Source organism: Berghia stephanieae, chromosome 7 (assembly GCF_034508935.2).
Source record: "Berghia stephanieae isolate SIO BIC M18660-M18661 chromosome 7, UCSD_Bste_1.3, whole genome shotgun sequence".
NCBI classification, from domain to species: Eukaryota; Metazoa; Mollusca; class Gastropoda; order Nudibranchia; family Aeolidiidae; genus Berghia; species Berghia stephanieae.
The window spans coordinates 55,036,062-55,054,205 of record NC_088366.1 but is presented as its reverse complement, the minus strand read 5'-3'; the positions used below and the strand labels follow the sequence as shown (position 1 = coordinate 55,054,205).

Below are 18,144 nucleotides of genomic sequence, written 5' to 3'. Positions count from 1 at the left end.
CTGAAGGTATGGTAGAGATGTAAGATAAATTTTGGGACAGGCAATGTGGGTGAGAGAGAGAGAGAGAGAGAGAGAGAGAGAGAGAGAGAGAGAGAGAGAGAGAGAGAGAGAGAGAGAGGAGAGGGGAGAGGGAGAGAGAGAGAGAGAGAGAGAGAGAGAGAGAGAGAGAGAGAGAGAGAGAGAGAGAGAGAGAGAGAGAAAACATATACTCACTTAATAGAAGAAGGCGATAGTTTCAATCTTTCCAAGGCATCACCGCTAGAATCTGCTGACGTACACGATCCTTCTTTGACGACCTTCTTCACTCCCTTGCTTCTGTCGCCTTTAGTAGTTGTATCAAATTGTTTCTTATCCACGAATGCGTTATCATAGGTTTTGTTGTCTTTCGAATCTGCTTCGTTGTTGTCGTTATCAACTTTCACGATTTCATCATCGTTGTCGTCGTCATTATTTTTATGTTTTTTATTTCCGTTATCGTCTCCTTCGTCATAATCGCATTTGATTTTGATGTCAAGTTTCAAGTCGAGTATTTCGTCGCCGGAGGTGTTCCTAGCCCTACCTTCCTCCTTGCTGCTGCCGCCACTGTTGCTACTGCTGCACCTCTGCCGATGAGGTTGTTGCTGTTGCTGCTGTTGTTGTTGTTGTTGTTGTTGTCGAGAGCTAGAACGATGCCTATCAACATTGCTGATTGTATTTGAGTTGTTGCGGTCGTTTTGGTGATGACGATGATGATGGTGGTGGTGTTGATGATGATGGTGATGATGACTTTGAAGGCGATTTAGACTACGTGCACTTATACATCTATTGCATGTGGTTGAATTTGATATGGCGGAGTGGTGATGGTGGCTGTGATGGTGTTGATGATGACCGATGGATGGACAAAAGGTTGGTCGATGACGGTGTTTTATATGTGCAGCCTGCAGAAGAATTAGTTAAAAAAAGAAGACAGCTCGATAACCCAAAGCATTTGGAAGACAAGTTGATATATTTAAAAGATAAAATCAAGTCTGAGGTTAAATTCAAAATGCTTCCTAATTAAGATTGACGGAAGTGAGAATAAACAAAAAAAATTCATATTGTGATTAGATTTTGTTCGATTGCTTTTAGAATATGTCAAAAGACCTCACACAACTCCTGTGATATTTCTGATCATGTCCGTAACCATATTATAAAAAGGGCATGACAATTTGAAAACCATGAAAATAAGGTGATGGAAATGTCACAATAATATAGACTGAGACCTATCTATGTTTACAATCGTAAAATAGAAAGATAAAGGCGCCGGTTTAACCCTCTCCCTACCACCTACAGCAAAATCGTCACATTCGTTACGACACAATATACACTTTTTTTTATTCAGATTTATTTTGTACATCATAAAATTTGAAGAATGATCTTTGTTTGATTAATAAGAACATAAAGTTGCCTTGTAGAGAGCTTGTTTGAGTTTTAAAAAATCAATTTTTCTGTTAGGTAAGCCTGCCATTTTGAGAAAATACTGAAAAGGACCGGTAAGGAGAGTGTTCAACATAAAGGAGAAAAAGATAAAAGAGAAATGTATAAATCTGTCTAAATAAAGACAACTAAAAATCACACTTGGGATCATTTAATACGTATAAAGGAGCAGAAACCCTCATAGGAACTGAAAGAGTTCCAAATAAAATTCAAACTTTGGCTCCACCAAATTTGTATTCATATATTTATTCATCTATCTACTCTTCGTTCAATGCTCTATGTAAGTGTCATGTTATCACAAAATCAAAGTCCCTTTTTCAAATAGGATCAAAATTTTAACAAGCTGCAAACGTGCCCCCTCCCTAAAAAAAAAAAAAAAAAAAAAAAATTATTAAAAAAAAAAAAAAAAGCGTAAACAGACTACTCATATTTTTTTTTTATATAAAATAAAAGAGTCAAAACTGAACTTAAAGAAAAACAAACGAAAAAAGAAGGCCGCAATGTGCAGTCGGCATTCAGCCTCTGGCCATTTCAGACAAGGCGATAACAAAGCCTATGAAATTTGACGTCGGCTATGTCAAAACGCGATAGGGGTATTGAAAAAAACTACAATCAAATAGCAAGTGGCACAGCCGCGGTCACTAACGAAACAATTGGGCGAGGCAAAGACTGAATTTTCTACTATTTAAAAAAAAAAAAAATGGCCACCGTCATCGTTATTGGACCCCAACAAACAACGGCACTTTCTTTCTAATAAGGTATTCTCGGATTTTCACCCTGGTCGCGTGCCGCCGCCTTCAGCATTGACCTTTATCACTCGAGGTCACGCAACGCGGGGCAGAGGTCACATCCGGACAAAGTTGACGACGGAGTTCCGAAAATGCGCATTACGTCACAATGGCGTAACGTATTTGAGGGTCACTATCCGATTCGTTTCTTTCATTATTCAGTTCGTCATTCATTCATTCATTCATCCATCCATTCATTCATTCATTGATTCAGTTCCCCCCTCCGGCTTTTGTATTGTATAGCGCACGATTTCACAACTTCACAGCCCAGCTAACTTCTTCACCGACTAATGTTATATTCATCGCTCGCTTTCTTTTCACTTCAGAGTGGTCCTTTCTTCCTTTTCAGTTTTTTTACTTGATCGAAGCATTCTACCGTAAAGTAAAAATAAAAAGGAAGTCTTTGGGTCGATCCCCTCGCTTCATTAAGTTTTGGATTGCTGACTTGAATTATTTCACTCCTTATCGGTAATTAGCAATTAGTCCTCCTAATCTGTTCTCTTGTTATGTTCTTGTGTATTGAGAGGCCTTCCATTACGCAGCTTTTGTCACCCCGCCCTCTTTAACTACAATAATTAGATATTCTGTGCTCCAATCTCTTTTCTTAACAGTCCTTGCTCATTTTGTAACCCAGTCTTCGCGTGATATTCAATAAAAGCCTTTGAAGATGTTAATTGAAAGGTAAGCCTTTAAAAACTGCAAACATCCACCCATTCATGGACATAAAACTCAAAAGTATACGACATACAAGTTGAAGTTAAGACTGAAGTGCTTCAAATTAAATCAAAGCAGGAACAATGAACATTTTCGAGTGAGCATTTTTTTAAATATTCGAAGCGCTTAGAGTCTGGTGTCTTGGAGTTATAGCGCTATATAAGTTTTCAACATTATTATTATTATTATTATTATTATTATTATTATTATTATTATTATTATTCAGCGAGCAATAGCAATACCTATTACTCTCTGGCAATACAACACCAAGATAATACAGTCAGACGTGGGAAGTAATGAGTTTCTTCAAGACAATACTTTAACTTATCTTTTCTCAAATGCACTGTATTGTGTGTATCTTAATTTTATTTATCGTTCAGTATTAATCATTCATTATTTATGGAGTTATTTATATATGTATTTATATGCAGGCGTTTTTTTTCTTCCTTCTTGTTTATACTATTTGTTTGTTTTTTGTTGTTGTTTTTTTTTAAAGTTTAACGGCGCTTGCAACACATTTAGGTCATATCAACGCCAGTAAAAAGGAAGAAAATGGGATAGTAAAAAGTTCTAGATTTACAATTAAAGTACCCAAGAAAAAGGCAGACAAAGGGGAATTAGTTCAATAAATAAGGAACGGGTGTAGATTCCAAGAGCACGCTATCATTGTACTTAGTTTGAGATCACCTAAATGTCTCATCCTGACACAAGCACAGGTCCCCACTAAAAGGAACACACTCAAATGTTAACAAATCATGTAGATAGATGTAAAACAAACTATACAATGCATAATAGAGAGATGATTTCCAAGACAAAAAATACCATCTCCCAAAACTATACATTTGACTGTTTCCCTCCCAGCCAAAGCATCCGGCCAGGACCAGGACAAAACCAAGAAATTCCATTCCAAGACAAAGACAGAGAGCATGTTGGAAAACAAATATAGGGGGATAGAAGACACAGTATGTACCTCCCTGCCCACTCTTTGGAAAACAAATGAAGATTAACGGCTAAGAAACACCTAATAATATTGTAGTTGAATTCCAGGGGAAATATAGATAGTATGCGCTTGGCTAAGAAGTTCACAACATTGCCATCCGGAAGTATAACATGCCAACACAAAAAAAAAAAAACTGTGTGTAACCATGATCGTTTATAGTCTGGTAAATACAGTTTAGTGAGAATTACTCATAAACGCGGATGGCAAAAAAAAAAAAAAAAAACAATAACAAAGACCTGAGTGATGTCAACTTCGAACTATCTATATGAGATTCTGTAATTATAAAATATTGTATAGATTGAATGCGCTTGGCCAAGGAGTTCACAACATTGCCATCCGGAAGTATAACGGACCTACACGCAAACTCTGTGTAACCATGAACTTTTATAGTCTGGTTAATACAGTTTAGTGAGAACAACTCACAAACGCGGATGGCAAAAACCATAACAAAGGCCTGAGTGACGTCATCTGCATACTATCTATAGATAACTATAAAGGACAAGATAACGTCATGTATGAGGGAGAAGGGGGGTTTGTTTGTTTGTTGCTTTAGGTCTCTTCCAACACAAGTGAGGTTATATGAGAGACCGCTGAAACAAAAAAAAAAAAAGCAATCTAACAAAAATAGTACAAATGTAAATCAAAATCATCACCTAAAGATATCATAAGCTAAATTATAAATAACCAAGAACAAACAGGCAGAAGATTTACAGAAAAAAAATATCCCCTGTCAAAAATACAATCACAAACCAAAGAAGCAGGATAGGCTAGTAAAGAGAAGAAGAAACGACATCACTATCGGATCGTACACCCATGCGAACATCATAGGTATATGATTCAAGGGTGATGCTCCCATCCAACCACCCGCGGAGAAGGGGGGGGGGGGGGGGGGGGGGGGGGGGAGGAGGATGGGATAACAAATGGAAACATAATAAAACAAAGATGAAATTCCAAACTTGTACAAAGATAAACTATGGTGTCAACTTTATGACTTTACCAAATCTCAAAAAAAAAAAAAAAAAAAAAACAAAAAAAAAAAAAAAAAAAAAAAAAAAAAACAAAAAAAAAAAAACAAACTAAGGGACAAATCGATTTAAACGATGAAAGTGATTATTGTTAATACATTATGTAGACAAAAAACATTAAACACCAAACAAAAGTAATCAATTTTCAAAAGAAAACATCATATTGACTACACTCAAACGAAAAGTCAAGCGCTGCATGCAGTAAACCTTAAACATATCATATTTTTCTTTTTCAAAATTTCAAGACTTCAATTAGATAGATTTCTAATAGTATTTAATATCTATTTATCTTACAAATGTGCGGCTATGTGGTCTAGTGGTATGACACTCGCTTTCGGATCGGAAGGTCCTGGGTTCGAGCCTCGCTCGGCGCATAGTTGAGTCCTTGGAAAAGACTCTTTACTCACATTCTCTCACCGTACTCGGGTGTAAAATGAGTACCTGGCCGTTAACAGCGTTGTCTTTGTCCGGAAAATTGTAAATTCGCCTAACAGGCGGCATGTCCCGTCCTACATGTTAAATGTTGCTGTTGACCAGGTACCCCTTGTAAAGCGCTTTGAGCACATTTTGTGGATATTGCCCTATATAAAAGCTCAATTTTTATATATTTTTAATTTTTACAGATGAATTCAAATCTTTGGGAAATCAACAACACAAAGTGGTGGTGGCGTATGATTTTCTGAAAGTGACTGGAATTTTTGAAAATGATAAACGAGATATTTAGCTGGATATTTACAATACAGGGGGAAACAAAAATTTGCATAATTATTATTAATCTGGAACAATGTGATGAGCTTATTTGGTAGGAGGGGGATGGGGGGGGGGGGGGGGCACGTTGCTCTAGCTTACTTTACGGCGTTGCACCACGGCTAACGCCAGGGACATTCCGGTCTTCCCATGGAACAGTCCCCATAGAAAAATTTCCCATTGGGGAATAATAAAGGGAACTATTTTTAATGGTATATTTTTTAAAGAGAAAAAAAAAATAGTGTTACCTGTTTTTGTTTTTTTAAAGATAGGACAGAGAGAAGCTTTAAAAAACCCCCAAAAAACAAACAAAAAAAAACAATAATAGCCAGGTTGTATTTTTAACATAGCTTTCAACCCAATTCCTCTTTAAAATATTTGTTTCCGATATCAATAAATACGTTGGGGGTTGGTGGGGGGGTCAACTTTTCATCCACGATTTGCTTGAAAATCAACGAACTCTTTTAAGTTAATCGGCAAGGGTTTAGTCAGGGGAGAATTTTATCTCCCCCCCCCCCCCCCCTCCTCCTCCTCTCTCTCTAATTTATCGAGAATGATTATGAACCCCCCCCCCCCAAAAAAAAAAAAAAAATAGAAAAAGAGGGGAGAAATCGAAAAGGATCATCAGCTTATGCAATAATATCAAAGTTAATTTAAAAGCTCAATGATCATAAATCATTGATACGAGTGCACTGTTTGCACAGACAGTAGCCGCTCGTGGCTCTTTTTTTCAGGGAGGTGATGAAGTGTCTTCCTTCACCTCATGATTCAACAACATCAAGGATTAAAAACTACAAACTGCCAGCTGGGATCTTCAAAGCTGGGATAGATTTATGACTTTGCAAAAGCTTTCAAGCCTTTTATCTTCCCGGGTTGATCCATTGAAGACCCGTGACGTCTACAGAGCCCTCGGAGCCAAAAGTTATTTTAGTCAGAGTCATAAAACTCATAATAGAATTTTTCAGAAAATACATTTTCGGATGACTCTGCGGAAGACAAAGATCTCATCTCATCTCCCCCTTTTCATTATCATTTTTTTTTTTTTGTTCTGGACAGCAAATATTTGCACACGGCACAACGTCATTTCCGGGCAGCTCGAAGGAGAGGAGAAGATTCACACTTCTGTCAATGCGATCAATGATAAAGTGATGATAAATCATGGATGGGATCTTTAACTTTCAAGGGCTTTGTTTGTTTTCTAAGTGGACCCAGAATGGCCAAAGGCGTCTTTCACCATCTCTAAAATGGTATTTTCTCTTTAAAAATGCTCTAAATTCTGTGCTCTCCAGGAGCAAAGTACCTACGTAATTCCCGGAGGACCGCGGTTTATTCTTCGTCTGATCTCTCCTATTGGTGGTTTGAAGTTCGAGATGCGCAAGTCCTCCCACTACATCAAGGTGATAATCCACCCTAATTAACCCCCATCACTAAAATGGGAGAGATATTAAAAAAAAAAAAACAAACAAAAAAACAACCAGAAAACAAAAAAAAAAAACACACATTCACATACTTAAAACAAAGAAAAAGCAAAAGTTAATCAAAAGAAAAACAGAATAAAAACAAACAAAACAAAATCATAAAAAAACCCAATATGAAATAAAGTCAAAATAAAAAATAACACTCAATATTTTTAAAAAAACTGGAGCATTTATATAGCGCAAAATCCACTACACGTGCCCAAAGCGTTTTACATGGGTCCCTAACAGCAACACTGAAGAGGAAGGACGACAAATGATGTCTGTATTACAATTCTTCGGACAGAGACAACGCTGTTAACGACCAGGAACTCATCATCACACCCCCACGTACTGTGAGAGAATGTGAGTAAAGAGCCTAAGACTCAAATATGCGCCGCCCAGAGCGGGACTCGAACCCTGGACCTTCCGATACGAAGGCAAGTGTCATATCACAAGAGCACATTCCGTACAATTAAAAAAAGATGACACAAAAACAACAATGAAAGAAAGCAAATTGATGAACGAAGACAGTTACACCAAAACTGAATTCCAATGTTTGGAGAAGTTAGCGGAGGACAAGATGCTTTCGAAGAGTGGACCAACAAAAAATTAGCATTTCATTTTCCAGATGTAAAGAACTATGTTGACATTTCTTCCTGATGGTCTGTGTTTTGTATTCAACCAAAGCCCCGACGGTTCACTTATTAACTTATTTAACAATAAATTTGCTCTCAAATCAATTACATCAAAATCAAATCAAAATGTTTGTTTGTTGCTAACCGAGAAAAAAAGATGGATTAGAAAAGAGCTAATGAAAATTACATTGGCATTCATACCCATTGTAAAACGAGATGAAAAGGACAAGAAATTGACAAGAAATTATAGAGAACCCGGTAAAGTGCTGAGAAAATTACTTAAGTCACATTTTTATCAATGTTCAGCCAACTAGTTACACAAACTTATGGCATAAGCACATTAGTTCATCAATCAATTATTTAATTACTTTCATGACAACAGTTACCTAAATCTCTAATCTCAATACTACATATTTATTGTTTATATCATCTTTATAACCGAATCCAAACTTTTAACTCCGTTTTCTCAAAAAAAAAAAACATCCTGCGACTTAAGTACTTTCAGCACCAAACTCTTCTAAATTGCTCTTTCACAGTTTCTTAACCTCGGGCAGTCAGTTGAATCGGGTTATTGTTAAAACGCTTCAGTTCTATAGAACACAAGCACTAACACCCTATTGGATATGCTGGCTCACGTGCGCCGATGTTTGCTCACCATGTCATGGTGTTACATGTTGAATTAACGGGAATTCTCTTTGGAATGAGTGAAACTTTAAAAACGCAGGGAGAATTTTTGACGATGCCGTTAAAAAAAAAAAAAAAAAAAAAGTAAGCATGTCTTTGTATCACGCTGTGGAGTTCCCGAGAACTCAGTAGTAGAGAGCTCGCTTCAAGCAGAGGGACCCGTATCGATCCCGAGTACAGACGAGATTTTTTTTTTTAAACCCCCACTGTACTCCAAGTAATTATTGGACGCCTTGGTCATTAAGATTTAACGACAAGTACTATCTATCGGTGTCCTGTCAAAATGATGATAAGAAATTGCGACAACCCCTTAAACTGACGCGCACGTCGCTTTCGGATCGAAGGTCATGGGTTCGAGCCTCGCTCGGCGCATAGTTGAGTCCTTGGAGAAGGCTCTTAACCCACATTCTCTCATCGTACTCAGGTGTAAATTAGTACCTGGCCTGGCCGTTAACAGCGTTGTCTCTGTCCGAAAAAAAATTGTAACATCGCCTAACAGGCGTCATGTCCCGTCCTAAATGTTAAATGTTGCTGTTGGCCAGGGACCCCTTGAGCACATTTAGTGGATATTGCGCTATATAAAAATAAAGCACAAAAGGGTCAATTGTTGATTTATGGAGCTGGTTATGGAGCTGTTCCTTTTTTATATATACATCCTATTTCCATTGTATTTTTATCTTATTGTGTAAATTATCACACGTCTGTACAAAATAATTCCTTTTTGGGATGCAATAAAGTATTATTATTATTATTATTATTATTATTATTATTATTATTATTATTATTATTATTATTATTAACGTTAACTATAGCGACTACAATGTTTATCTCCTAGGAACTACGAATTTTTAAATTTCCAAGTAGGCAGGTCTGGATAAGTCCCATGGGGTTGGAGATTATATAAATTTATGTAGTAGCGTTAAACGAACAATAGCAGCAGTTACTTGCTACCTGTTAGGTTGGACGCTTGTTTATTGTAGAGTACTTTCCATCAGATCCAACTGTCCAAGGACTGCTGGGTGAACTAGGGTTAAGAAAAAGATCTGGATTACATCCGGGTACGATAGACAGGTAGATAGACTATGCTTGTGTGTGAGGCCCTAGGTGAATAATTTACACACTTAGCTATTGGGAATTTCGAGTTGTATAAAACATTAAAAATAATTATGACGCCAATCTGCGTGACCAATGGCCTTTCTGTGCGTGATAGAAAGTGTAAATTCGTATTCAATTTTTCTGTCATCAACTCTCTGTTTTCGGGCTAACTATACAATATCTATATGCTCAACTCCCTGTCTTTGGATTTTTTTTTTCTTTACTCAATTTCTGTCTTCGTTGCTGCCTATATAATTCTATCTTTTCTTAACTTTCTGTTTTCGGGCTAACTATACAATACCTATAGTATATGCTCAACTCCCTGTTTTTGGACCTTTTTTTTTCTTTCTATACCCAATTTCCGTCTTTGGGTTTACTATACAATTTTATCTAAATTCAACTTTCTGTCTTTGGGCTTACTATACAATTTTATCTAAACTCAACTTTCTGTCTTTGGGCTTACTATACAATTTTACCTATACTCAACTTTCTGTCTTTGGGTTTACTATAGAACTTACCGACACAGTGTACTCGATTTTCTGTCTTTGGACTTACTATAGAATATTACTACCTATACTCAACTCTCTGGCTTTGGGCTTTTGGTACATTTTTTTTCTTCTACACTTAACTTTCTGTCTTTGGGTAAAGCACTCTCGATCTAGGATTTTACCCAGTTGTAAACGAGTGTCTGGTCCTTACCACCGCTTGTCATGTCTCTCCAGATGTTTGTCTATCTAGCGCTTTTTGAATATTTGTGACAATATTATGGGTTTTAATGATTCGGTAAATACTTCAGTTTAACCATCTCCTTAACACCTACAGCAAAATCATCACATTTGTTACGATACAATACACATTTTTTCTTATTCATATTTATTTTGCAAATAACAATGATCTTGGTTTAATTAATAAGAACATAAAGTTGTTTCGTAGAGAGATTGTTTGAGTTCAAAAAATCAATTTTTCTGCTGGGTAAGCCTGCCATTTTGGGAAAATACTGAACATGGTCGGTAAGGAGAGAGTTAAACGACAATGACACACTTACTTAAATACAAGTCATTCAGGTTTTCCTTAATATTTTCAGAGGAGGAGATTCATTTGATAGTTGGGTTTATTAAGTATTAAAGAGATACCAAAAAAGTAAATAAACCAATTAATCTATATTTATTAATTGATAAGCAAAAATGACCAATAAGATTTTAATAAAAAATTATAAATCTGAATCACAAAACTCCCGAGATGTACATATTTCACATGGTATTTTGTTCAAATACACATCAGTGCTACGGGTGCTGAAGAAATTCAGCTATTGGCAAAGAAAAGAAATAAAAAGAAAACTTAAATTAAAAATTTATGAACTTTTATTTCAAAATGTATGTAAAAATTTGCATCCGAATTATTTCATGGCAAAATGGTGAGGCGAAATGTTTGGTAAAAAAAATAATGCGATGTTTTATGACAAAATATTAACGAACATATCTATGCTTTAACGACAACATACAAACAGTATTTCAACAAAATAAGACATATAAATATTTGCGAGTAACTCTTAAACGAATAAATATGCATATTAATATGATGATTTCGCTGATAACACAAGTCATAAATGTGTGTGTGTGTGCGCGCGCGCGCGTTTGTGGTTTTGTGTGTGTATTTAAAAGAGAGAAGGTGTGAGTTGAGAGGAATGGGGGGGGGGGGGGGGGGGGGAGAGAAAATAGAGATAGATTAGATAGATATTATATATATATATATATATATATATATATATATATATATATATATATATATATATATAGAGAGAGAGAGAGAGAGAGAGAGAGAGAGAGAGAGAAAGGGGGGAGGGGGTTAGAACTTGGTTCCTATTAATGCGTGTGATAGCATTTGACCCGATGAAACCCATATCTCACTCTCCTTGACTGTCTACAAAATAAAAAAAAAAGAAGAAAACTCACGGAACTCTCAACAATCTTTTTTCCATAGGAGGAATTGCGTTTATCAACCAGGATATTATATAGAATTCATAAATGTGACCCTTCGCCTCAAAACGGTATTAAGGCGGGTTGGTTAAGATGTTGAAAATTGAATTTATAGCCAGAAATATCAGACTTGTGTTGGGTTTGTATGTTTTATTGAGGAGAGTGGATATCATATTTTAGGGTGCTAATGCCAACAATTTAAATTTTTGACCAGTTTAACATTTAATTCAGATTTTAAGCATATGGTTCGTTCCGACATAATACCGTTTTGAGACGATGGGTCACAAATGATATTGAGATTTTATAATACATAATGGGAGAAGTCGAGGTTATTTTTTGTTGGGGGTTTTTTTCAGACCACTTCGTACACACTTTAGTAAGTAGTGTGACTGTGTAGCTTGGTCTGTTGAATATGGCAGAGAGTGCTATCGTCCTTTGCATAGGGTAACAATAATTGCTACAGATTGTACAATGGAGAAAACCCCGGTTTCACAGGTCCCATGGCTCTGCAGAATTACCTACCATCTTCAATATAATATTGATGCTCTATTTTTTTTTTTTTTTTTTTTGGGTAGTGGGGCAGATTGAGATCTGTCAATAGGAGGAGTAAGGCGTCTCCTTCCCTCCACTAGCCTGCGGGAGGTCCTTGGGCAAGACCGAGTACCCGCAATGCCCCCCGAACAGGGTTACGTGAAGTCGCGCCAGGCAGGCGATGGATGAGGATGGAGAGCAGCTGAAGGAGCTTAAGAACTGGTCTCTTCTTCAATGTGCTAGGCAGAGGATATCCTATGGATACAATAGCTGGGACACACGTCCTGTAAGGACACTGCTCTATCACAGAAAGCAATGGCAAACTACTGTGAGTAAACCTGCCATGGAAACCCGAATGAAGAAAAGCAAAACAAATAACGATATGAGACCTGGTAATGAGACCCCCAAGTTAGATTGGTCTCCAAAGCGTATTGGGGAAGAACCTGACGCCGGCGGGAGTACCAGCCTAGTTGATGAAGGCATAACGCCTGACTGTACAGACCTGGGAAAGAACCGGAATACATGGTTAAAGCGGAACTACCTCATAGGAACTTGGAACATAAGAAGTATGGCAGCCGGTAAACTCAACACCATCATCAATGAAGCAGAAGAAAACAAAATAGACATTCTGGGACTGTCGGAACACAGATGGGCTGGAAGTGGACATTTCACAACCAGCTGCGGAGGAAGGATAATTTACTCAGGAAGGGAAAAATCTGGACAAAGCGGTGTGGCAATCTATCTCGCAAAAACAACAGTCAACAGCCTCATTGGATACAAACCAGTGAGTGATCGCATTGTTAGCATTAGACTCCAAGGTCAAGCTAAAAACATCACGTTTATTCAAGTCTACGCACCAACAACTGCTGCAACTGAAGAAGCAATAGAGAATTTCTATGATGCCCTACAAAAGGAAGTGGACAACAAAGATAAACAGGACATATTAATAATCGCTGGTGACTTTAATGCCAAGGTAGGACGAAAAAAGAACAGTGAAGAAGATGGAATCATTGGAATATCTGGACTAGGGGAAAGAAACGAAAGAGGCGAGACACTCATAGATTTTGCACTGGCAAATCAACTTGCAATAAAAAACACCATGTTCAAAAAACATCCAAGAAGACTATTTACGTGGACATCGCCAGATGGAAGAACAAAAAACCAAATTGATTACATCATGATTGAAAAAAGATGGAACACCATAATTCAAGACATCACGACCAAACCAAAAGCAGACTGTGACACAGACCACGAACTTTTGATATCAAAACTGAAACTGAAGCTTAAAATGAAGAAAAAAGTTACAAGACCTATTAGATACGAAGTTGACAGTATCAATGAAGAATTTGCGATTGAAGTAAAGAATCGTTTCCAACTGCTACTTCAAGATATCGAGGAAAAGGAACCGGATGAGATCGCAAATGAGACAAGGAAAATATTCTTGGAATCCGCTGAAAAACACCTTCCTAAAAAACGGGGCAAAAGACAACCATGGATGAGTGAAAATACACTAAACAAAATCAAAGAGAGGAAAGACGCAAAGACGACTCATGGCACTCATAGCAATGTATACAAAGAGATAGCTAAGGAAGTGAAAAAGCTGTGCAGAACGGATAAGAAAGAATATCTCATGAGAAAATGCAGAAAAATAGAAGACCTTCAGAGAGAAAACAAGACCAGGGAAATGTATGATGAAATAAAAACCATCACAAAAAGTTTTCAATAACGAATAGGGGTGATAAAAGATGAGCAAGGTAAACCCCTCACAGAAGCAGAAGACATAGCAAATAGGTGGAAAAGATATTGTGAAGATATGTACACAGAAGACCAAATAAACGAAATCCAACCTTTGCAAAACAACATGCAAAATGAAAACGAAGAATCTAGCTTACCACCTCTAAAATCTGAAATAGAATGGGCAATTAAATCACTTAAAGATGGGAAAAGTCCAGGTTGTGACAACATTCAAGCTGAGATGATAAAAGCAAGCGAAGATGAAGGAGTTGAAGTATATCTAAGACTTTGTACGAAAATTTGGGAGAAAGAAATTTGGCCCTCAGATTGGAGGAGAGCAATTTTTATACCATTGCCTAAGAAAGGAGACTTACAACTATGCTCCAAATACCGAACAATATCACTCATCAGTCATACAAGCAAAATCCTTCTAAAAATTATCATGAACAGGATTGAACGTAAACTGGAAGAAGAAGTCAGTAACACCCAGGCAGGTTTTAGAAAAAACAGAGGGACAAGAGACCACATATTCAATTTGCGTCAAATTATTCAGAAGCATCGAGAAGTAAATTCAGGCCTCCACACTTGTTTTATAGACTATTCGAAAGCTTTTGATTGTGTTAATCATGAGAAACTATGGGAAACTCTCCTGGAGATGAACTTTGATCCTAGAATTAGAAACCTGATAAGATCCCTCTATGAGAACCAACAATCAGCGGTACAACTAGAAAGCGGAACAACAGAATGGTTCAAAGTTACAAAAGGAGTAAGACAGGGATGTATTCTATCACCCCATTTGTTCAGCATTTACACTGAAGGTATAATGCGAGATGTGGAAAACGATGTCAGGAGAAGCAATTACAACGAACCTAAAATGCAAGGTCTACCCATAAAAGATCTGAGGTACGCAGACGACACTGCACTATTGTCCACAACACCGGGGGCACTAGAGAATCTAATAACATCTGTTAAGGAACATAGCGAGACCAAAGGCCTTAAGCTGAATATAAAGAAGACCAAAATCATGAATACTGACAAATGCAAAACAGATGCCATCATAAAAATCAATGGAGAAGAAATAGAAAGAGTAAAGAATTTTGAATATCTTGGAGCCAGGATTGAGTACAACGGGAAATCGGCCCCAGAGATCAGGAGGAGACTAGCAATGGCAAGATCAAAGCTAGAAAAGATGAATAATATCTGGAAAGGGCAGTGCATTCAAACAAAAATCAAAATCCTCAAAAGTGTTGTTTTCCTAACTGCAACATATGGATGCGAAGCATGGACTATCAGCAAAGCAGAGAGCACAAAGATCACAGCTTTTGAAATGGCATGCTACAGAAAAATACTCAGAATATCATGGACTGAAAAACAAACAAACAAAGAAGTCCTGAGAAGGATCGGAATAAAATCACCAATTCTTCTTCAAACTGTAAAGAAATTGAAACTAAACTATTTTGGCCACACGACTCGCCACGAATCATTAGAAAAGCACATTCTGCAGACAAGGGTAGACGGCAAGAGAGGAAGAGGTAGACCAACAAGAAGCTGGGAACAAGATATATGTGAATGGCTGGGAATGACAGCAACTCAAGCAAGTAGACTGGCGGAAAACCGTAATCTGTTTCGCAAGAAAGTTCGGGAAGCAACGTCCTACGCAGGATCAGCTGACTAGATGATGATGATGATTCTTGTTTTGTCATCACTGTCTCCGACAGCCCCCCCCCCCCTCCCCCCAAACCTCACCCCTCAATGAGCTTTGAAAGTAGTAATATATACATATGCTCAGTGTCACCATAAATGATATGCTTTAGGTTAAACATAGATAGTTGGTTTACTTTAACTTTAACACGAAGAAGAAAATGTTGACCGGAGATGTTTCCTCCTCAAATATTGTAGTACGATTGTTCATGATCGCGTACTCTTTGAGCACACAGCATTTTATCGAGAGTGACACTCCGTTTAGCTTAACATACAACTTTTAATCGCCTTCACAGACCTGCCAACTTTTCAAAGAACTAAAACGGGACACCCTAACACACAATACCATCATGACCCAAAAACAGCGGTATGTTTGGACTATTATATAATATAATCCAGATTTAGAGCTTTTTCTGTTCCTGGATTAAAATTTTCATTACATACAATTTTTAATCGCCTTCACAGACCTGCCTATCAACTTGCAATCTTAAAAATTCGCGTTTTTCAGGAGAAAACAAAAATTGTACTCGCTATTGTTAACTTTTAAAAATCAACAGTTTACTCATACAAGGATTCCATAACACTTCAAAATCCTTAAAATTATGTAGTCTGAAACCAACTTTCATTTTCAGTTAGTTTTAATGACTGAAAGATGCCCATGAGTTCAGACATAAGAGCCAAAATTCCGTAATCCTACGAATTGTTTTATAGCCGTAGGCAGGTCTGCCTTCAGTCCGACAAAAGAAGAAGAGGAACAGACGACTGACTATCTCTTTGGTTTACAAATATAAGACAAGCAGAGGATCCGTCAACCGCATCTAAAATCATTTGCAAGTCACAAAAAAAAAATAAAAAAGTTAAGTTTGCAGCTTATAAAAAAAAACAACAACAAAAAACAAAACAAAACAAAAACACACACTAGAGAATAAACAAGCAAACTAACAAAATTCCAAGTTATTTTGATCAAGTATCATGCCTTTTTAAAGTAACGATCATAACGATTATAAATTTAACAAAGTTCAGACACTTAAAAGTAGTCCTTCAAGAGCCACTTGACACATGGAGTTGGGAGTTTATCCTGGTTTCTATAGCTAGCATGAAACAGACAATAGCAAATGATTGCTACCCTTCGGATAGGACGCTAGTTTATCACAAAGAACTTTCCACCAGATCTAACAGACCCAACTATCCAACCACAGGTGGGTGGACAAGGGGGGGGGGGGGGGGGGGGGGGGGGGCGGTGTCATACAAAATCTCGACTGCACATGTGAAGCGAGAGCTCTACCAACTGAACCATTGGGACCCCCAAAATACAGATAAAGTATATATTTACACGTTTGGAGGACATTAAAAGGAGTAAAAAAAACGTCTGACCCCCCCCCCCCTCAAAAGGCTTTGAAAGTAATTTCAATTCATGATCGTGTCCAATCTCAAAAACTTTGTAAAATGTGAGTCTTATTTAGCTGTATCATTGTTGTTTGATTATAACTCACCCTCTCCCCCCTCCCAAGCCCATTCTTCACACCCCAACCACCCAGCATCACTTCCGTCACCCTTATTTTCTATATGAAAAATTTTGTTGTTTTATTTCCTTTTAATTTATACTAAAATAACACACACGCACATCGTTAAACACGTACAATATATTGGTTATTCTAAAATATAAATAAGCACAATAACAAGCATAAATATTTATATCTTTAATGGACAATGAGCTGCATTGTGTGAGTGTGGCTTTGGTGGAATGAATTTCAATTTACCCTCCAAGACAATAAAAAAAAATTTAAATCCTGTTTTCTTGTCTTAAGCATAGATGGCCGCGATGTTACCATCCACAAGAGTAACAGGACGTATAAAAATGAGAAAATTATACAAAAAAAAAAAAAAAAGAACATTATTTTTCTGGCTTCAGTGTAAAGTGTAATGTTCTTGGGCATTATTACCCAATACATAGCACAAGATATGACTGAACGTACAAGGGATCCGATTTCTATAGCGTGAAATGGATAATAACAATTGAATTACAAATAGAATACACAAATACTTACATTGATAAATTAATTTGTATATTTTTAAACAAATGTTCACATACAATAAAGAAATAAACAAAACAAAAACAAAAAACAAACATAAAACAAAAACAAAACAAAAAAAGATAGAAAGAAAGAAAACTTTCGTTACTAGTCAAATTGTAAGAGTAATATATTCATTTCTCACAATACCATCACAGTTATTTCACTCTGTAAAAGAACATATCTTTGCTATCACGATAAAACAATTTTTTTCTAACAAGACATAAAATACAAAATACAACAATAAAAATTTTCTTTTTTTTTAATTGTTTTTTTTTTAAATAAAGGTGAAAATACGAACTAAAAATACAACTAAAAATACAAAAGAAAAAGCATAGAAGATACAACATACAGACATGGCAATTCATAAAATTCATGACGAGTTTTTATTCAATGTTTAATTTTCACCCTAGTCTCAATAAACCAATAATATTTAATCCCTTTAAAAATTTGAACCAAATCTGAATAAAATTGCTCAAATGATAATTTGCTGAGAAATGTTAATAATGACAATAAAGAGCAAATCTTTT

The 18,144-nt window shown here is 36.7% G+C and overlaps 1 protein-coding gene across 1 annotated transcript in view; it reads right to left on the bottom strand.

The window, feature by feature from the left end:
- LOC144977514 (uncharacterized) overlaps positions 1–18,144 on the bottom strand; it is a 91,590-nt gene that overhangs the window by 45,011 nt on the left and 28,435 nt on the right. The window contains exon 6 of the mRNA XM_078922814.1: positions 214–917. Within this exon, the coding sequence (XP_078778940.1) occupies positions 214–917 (704 nt within the window). The remainder of the gene's footprint in view (positions 1–213; positions 918–18,144) is intronic.